This window comes from Salvelinus sp. IW2-2015, linkage group LG26 (assembly GCF_002910315.2).
Source record: "Salvelinus sp. IW2-2015 linkage group LG26, ASM291031v2, whole genome shotgun sequence".
Lineage (NCBI taxonomy): Eukaryota > Metazoa > Chordata > Actinopteri > Salmoniformes > Salmonidae > Salvelinus > Salvelinus sp. IW2-2015.
In genome coordinates, this window is record NC_036866.1 from 30,872,875 (window position 1) to 30,879,369 (window position 6,495).

Below are 6,495 nucleotides of genomic sequence, written 5' to 3' on the forward strand. Positions count from 1 at the left end.
TTAAAAATAAATCAATTTTAGAAAAAGGCTGTAACGTAAACATGAAATGTCCCAGATTGTGCCTTTAAGACGAGCTTGGATATGGGGCAGGGGTTAGAGATTTTTAGGCCCTGCCTGATATATAGAGAGAGAATGAGAGGGAGTGACAGAGACCCTGCCTCTTCAATCCCTCCCTCTGCCTCTAATGGGATCTACAGTGTTCAATTTACACGTTTCCCTTTCTTTAACAGTTTTTGTTGAAGTGTGGGAGTTATGTGGAGTGTACACTCAAGCTACAAATGCATCTTTCCACAGGAAATGGTCCCTACTTTACCCTCTCTTGTGTTTGGTTAATGTGAGAGGGTTCTCAGTAGACAGGAGAGAGAGCTGAGCCCTGTAATTGTCTCAGACAGTGGCTGTGTCCGAATACCAGAGAGAGAGAGAGAGAGAGAGAGAGAGAGAGAGAGAGAGGAGAGAGAGGAGAGAGAGAGAGAGAGAGAGAGAAGAGAGAGAGAGAGGAGAAGAGACGAGAAAGAGAGAGAGAGAGGAGAGAAGAGAGAGAGGATGAGAGAGAGAGAGAGAGAGAGAGAAGAGGAGAGAAGGTGAGAGAGAGAGAGAGAGAGGAAGAAGAGAGAGAAGAGAGAAGAAGAAGGAGAGAGAAGAGGAGAGCGAGAGAGAGAGAGAGAGAGCAGGAGAGAGAGACGAGAGGGAGAGAGAGAGAGAGAGATGAGAGGAAGAGAGAGAGAGAGAGAGAGAGAGAGAGAGAGAGAGAGAACTCTGAGTCCCAGGGTAGCAGGCTCTAAGGGCACTGCATTTCAACAGCACAATGGGTACACTGTAGTGGACAAGGATGGGACAAAGCCCTTTATATGAAAACCTGAGGACTGAACACACAGAACAGGCAAATATTGGACCTGCCATTGTACTCCGCTAAAGAAGGGTTGAATACCAAACATGTGGTCTGACAACTTAAATTACAATATACTTAGCAAAAAAGACAGGAAGATTGGAATGTTACAATGCACATTGAATTGGTGAAAGGGGATTGCAATTGTGAATGTCAAAAACAGGTTAACATATACAGTATTCACAGTGTAGCATGTACAACAAATATGACTGGGTCATGAAATTAAGCAGTGGTGTAGTGGTTCTTGGAAAAGTGGGTATACTCAAATTTTGCAACAAAAAAAATTCCAAAACGGCCTGCCCAATGAAGGAAAGGCGCCCTGTGTAAAAAATGTCCCTATAGTTTTTTCAGGTTTCATCTAACTTTTTTAATAGAAAAACTACAAAAATTGGATGTTCTAAGTCCACAACAATGCTTAAAGCTGTAATATGTAACTTTTAGGGTGACCCAACCAAATTCACATAGAAATGTGAGTTATAGATCTGTCATTCTCATTGAAAGCAAGTCTAAGAGGTGGTAGATCTGTTCTATGTGCGATATATTTATGCATCCTGTTCTTATGTTTTATTTTTGCATCTTTTACTTTTGGTTTTGTACCCCAGGTTCAAACAGCTGAAAATGTTTTTTTATTAAAAATATATTTCTTAGGTTTAGATGGTACACTGATAATTTACACTATACTTGCTTGTTTTGTCACATAAACCGAAATTAGGGAACTATTAGAATTTTAGCAACCAAGAAATGGCAGAGTGGTTTCTGCATAGTGCAACTTTAAACCGCATCAGGAGACCATTTTTGAGGCCTGTATAAAATCAGTCAAAATATTTTTGGGAGTTTTTTTGTTGTTGCAGTCAACACTTAATTGGGAAGTTTTTTGGGGAAAGCCTTAAAAATGTTCATTCAAATAGCACTGAATAATGAATCGCAAAGATTCAACAAAGACTTTTTCAATAAGTTTAAATATCTTCCAACCCTACCGGCTACCGATGCCGTTCAATTCTATGAACCTCTCCCTGCGACAATCATGAGAGCTGCGCACTTTGACTGCCTGATATTCTGCTGAAACTATACTGAACAAAAATATAAACGCAACATGCAACAATTTCAAAGATTTTTACCAAGTTACTGTTCAATTGAGGAAATCAGTCAACTGAAATAAATTCATTAGGCCCTAATCTATGGATTTCACGTCTGGGAATACAGATATGCATCTGTTGGTCACAGATATCTTTAAAAAATGGGCCTCAGGACCTCGTCATGGTATTTCTGTGCATTCAAATTGCCATCAATAAAATGCAATTGTGTTCGTTGTCTGTAGCCTGCCCATACCATAACCCCATCACCACCATGGGGCTCTAGGTTCGCAACATTGACATCAGCAAACTGCTAGTCCACACAACGCCTTACACGTGGTCTGCGGTTGTGAGGCCGGTTCGACCTACTGCCAAATTCCCTAAAATGATGTTAGAAGTGGCTTAAGGTAGAGAAATGAACATTGAATTCTCTGGCAACAGTTCTGGTGGACATTCCTGCAGTCAGCATGCCAATTTCACACTTCCTCAAAACTTGATACATATGTGGAATTGTGTTGTGTGACAAAACTGCACATTTTAGAGTGGCTTTTTAATGTTGCCATGTGTAATGATCATGCTGTTTAATCAGCTTCTTGATATGCCACACCTGTCAGGTGGATGGATTATCTTGGCAAAAGGAGAAATGTTCACAAACAGAGATGTAAACAAATTTGTGCACAAAAAAATGTATGCGTATGGAACATTTCTGGGATCTTTTATTTCAGCTCATGAAACATGGGACCAACACTTTACATGTTGTGTTTATATTTTTGTTCAGTGTAGCTATGTGTGCGGCGCGCATGTGCATATATTTCACATGCTTTATTACGATTGTGTAGGCTACTTTGTGAATAAAGTATCTATTGTACTACATAATTTATATGGCATATACCTTCACTATACTACTTTGTTACGCATCAGTGGGGATTAAGTAGTGAGTATACGCAATGCCCACAGGGAAAAAGTGGGTAAATGGCATATATCTGCTACCTGCATATATCCCCCACTACACCACTGACATTAAGGCAGAAGATACAATCACAAGACAACCAAATACATGAAAGTGTTTGCAATGACAATTGATTGTACAGTAGGCTAGAGCTTCTATAAAAGGAGTGAGACAGGTGACAAAGTCTACATTATACATTTTTGTGGCAACAAATACAAAACGTTGTAGGAGTAACCTATTAAGGCCTGGTTCTCATTATCAAGCAGTCCAGTTTCCTATGGAGATTATTGAACACAATGCACCTTGTGCATATAGATGACATGAAGTGATTATTCATTATCCCCCCTTACACCACAATAATTTATTCCTATTAATAAACACAACTGTGAAGCCTATCAAACTCCTGAGGTTGAAGGCTGACCATTAAACCTAAATAGCTACAAAGATGCATTGGCTCATATCACATTCTTCCTGCAGCTATGTTTTGAGGCTGGCTGAAAATAAATTATGACCATCCTGCACGAAGCCAAAAATCAACGTCAATGTGTATATTTATGCAGACATATAAAGTAGGCAAAACGTTGTTTTCACAAGAGGTAGTTCATCAATATATTAAAAAACTGTTTCAACTGACGCGCATTAATCTAGTACAGGTGTGTGGTTACTGATTTGCAGCACACGTCATTCTGTGGAGCAGATGCCAGATACAGAACCTCTAAATGAGAGGCACCAAAACTAATTGCCCAGCTGGTACTTCACCTTGCAATGCAATATGTGTTTGTATAATCTGTTTATTCGACTCTGTAGTACTCCCGCATGTTCATCAGAGAGAAACCCTAATTCCGGAGACAATGGTTCGCTGTCTCTGTATAGCTCGAGCAGCCGAGTCCTGGTGTCCCTGCGCCGGTGCAGTTCTATAACACGCTGTACTGTCCTCTTTCTGAACACACACACTGAGTCCAAGACGGTGCTGTGGTACTTCTCCCACATATCCAGTACACGGTAACCGTGCACAAGCCCTGCCTCGTTGTCGATGAAAACCAGGTCGCCACGGGGTGTTCTGAGCAGGTTGTTGGTCTCCCTCTCCATCACGCGCGAGTCCCACTGCAGGCTAAATAGGTTGCTAACGAGCCTGTCGAAGTTAGCAGACAGGTAGTCCAATATTATCAGGTCCGTCCACTGCATTAGCTCGAGCAGCTCCGCCGTCGTCTTGTTCCCCAGCTCCCCCCGTAGAGGACGCAGCCCCTTGCTCTCTTGGCGCAGCGGCGCAGGTGTGATTACCCCTGTCAGGTTGGCGACCCACTGGGTGAGTGAGACCACGGCCCGCTCACTCCACTGTAAACCTCCTATTCTTCTTCTCACAGAAGCCCATTGTTCACTGTCAACGTTCAACTGGGCGAGGATGAGAGGCGGCAGATTTGTAATACCCAGCAAACTAGCCAGGTAATAAGTCAAAGTTTCCCCCTGCACCTGGTCCGCGTTTATTCCATAACGCACGCATGCTTTGGATCGGTCCGAAAAAGTGGCCAGTTGATTGGATATTCTACCACAGCCCGGCTCCAGTCTGACAATCCGGTGTCCCCGGGCTCTCCCTCGCCATGCCCGGGCATGTTCCTCACTGAAGCTGACGGGAAACTTATCCTCAAGCCATTCACTCCAAAAAATCCCCTCAACCGGAGAGACCAATTTGGCCGGGACCCCCCTCTGTGCTGACCCCTTGTTATCTACATTCATATGGTAATCTCTGATTCCTAAAGAGCCAGTTTGATCCGCAACACCAGTGAGATTGTGGGCATCCAGTATGCCCCGTCTCTGTGCTACTGGAACGGCGAGCAAAGCCCGGAAAGTTTTAGCAGAGAGGTCCGGGGATGGCCCAATGTGAGCGGACCCCCTACTCGTTAACTGTAGTCCCGTGTTGTATCTCCCCAAACTGCTCCAGACGTAGAATACACTGGCACAAGTGCAGAGAAAGAGAAGTGCAAGTAAATTCGCCGATACAGCCCTCATGGTTACTGAAAGCCGCCCTTCCCTTTGTTGCGACGAGATGACTAGCACATCCCCGACGGCTTCAGCTTCAATTATGAACGAGCGTGTGGAATAAGAACTAGGTAGGCTAATCTAAGTGTTGTGAAACCACACCTAGCCAGAGTGCGATGCCTAGCACAGGCGCTGCGTCCCGTGCCCCGTTCACGGGCGGAGTTGGACTATTTGGATCACGGAACCGCCCGTTAATAAGCAACGAGGTTCGCATCTCTGTTCCCGTTGGGTGAACTAAAATCCTTCTCCGTCGATAGGATATGAGCCATGACGCAGTCTTTTATTTAACGGATCATCTTTTTTTTCAGCGTCTCTCGTTCCGGACAGCAAGTGCTTTTTCTCTCGCTCTCCGCGTCTCCATCTCTCCGATCTCCACTGGGTGCTGGTTGAGTTTGATTTGTGGTTGAGTTTGATTTGTGTAGCTTCTGCTCCACAGCGGAGACAAGAGGGGGGGGGGGCACGTGACTCGGGCTGCGAGCTGGGTAGGCTTATCGTCGGAAGTGGTGGGTCATATGGAAGCGTACTTTGGAGAGCTACACATCCAGAGCAAGTGCATGCAACGGCGACTCGCGGGAGCACCTTAAGGTGCACGGTTCTATCTGAATCAAACCTTTATTCAATTTTTTCAGTTTTGTAAAAAATACATTTTTAAACCATTGGACTATATATTTTGATTTGTTTAACACTTGTTGGGTTACTAGATGATTCCATATGTGTTATTTCATAGTTTTGATGTCCTCACTATTATTCTACAATGTAAAAAAAATACAAATAAAGAAAAACCCTTGATTGAGTAGGTGTGTCCAAACTTTTGACTGGTACTGTATATACAGTACCAGTCAAAAGGGTTAAAAAATGGTTCAATCGCATGCATCATATATGGAACCCTCAAAATGGTTCCATTTAGAACCCTACATGGTGTAATACATTCATTATGACTATTAAATAGCAATATTTTCTGTGCTAAGATTATAATTGAATAAACAAATACATAATGTACAAAATACCTGCATAGTTTTTAGAATTTGTAATTATATGCAAACATAGTTTGGAAATATGCGCTGGTGGCCAGGGAGGCATCTCTTTGTTTGAATGATAGCCCATGTCAACTCTGGCTGACTTTTTACAATACAACGTTGTCCATTAGTTCCAGGGCATGACAAAAATGTGTCTTCTGCACCATTCTCAGTTGTCATCAGCAGCAGCCGAAAGAGAGATCCTCTGCCTCGGATGGTTCTGGATACTGCCAGACTGAGAAAAACATAGTCTTACAAGTAATGTAATGATTAACTAGGCTATTGAATCACCAAGACTTATTATACATAATGTATTACAGTATAAATCATTTAAACATACCTCTGTCAGCAACAGTCTTCAAATGGCTTCATGAAACATAGTCCCCTCAATTGACTCCACACTGAAATACTGATATAAAAGTAACAATTAGCTAATTGCCCATGTCAGGCTGGGTCTGTAGCTCTATTTGGTATATCCCATAATAACAAATCATGTTTATTTGAAAGAGTTAGCTGGCTAGCTTGTAACGTAGA

At 42.8% G+C, this 6,495-nt stretch overlaps 1 protein-coding gene across 1 annotated transcript; it reads right to left on the bottom strand.

Annotated features, from left to right (window-relative positions):
• Positions 1–820: 820 nt before the first annotated feature.
• On the bottom strand, positions 821–5,358 carry LOC111952980 (four-jointed box protein 1-like). Its single transcript, XM_023972028.2, has one exon. The coding sequence runs from the start codon at positions 4,913–4,915 to the stop codon at positions 3,644–3,646; it is 1,272 nt and encodes a 423-aa protein (XP_023827796.1). The 5' UTR covers positions 4,916–5,358; the 3' UTR covers positions 821–3,643.
• Positions 5,359–6,495: the final 1,137 nt, after the last annotated feature.

Excerpts from the sequence above, each read along its gene's own strand:
- LOC111952980 (XM_023972028.2), bottom strand. The coding sequence starts at position 4,915 with ATGAGGGCTGTATCGGCGAATTTACTTGCACTTCTCTTTCTCTGCACT.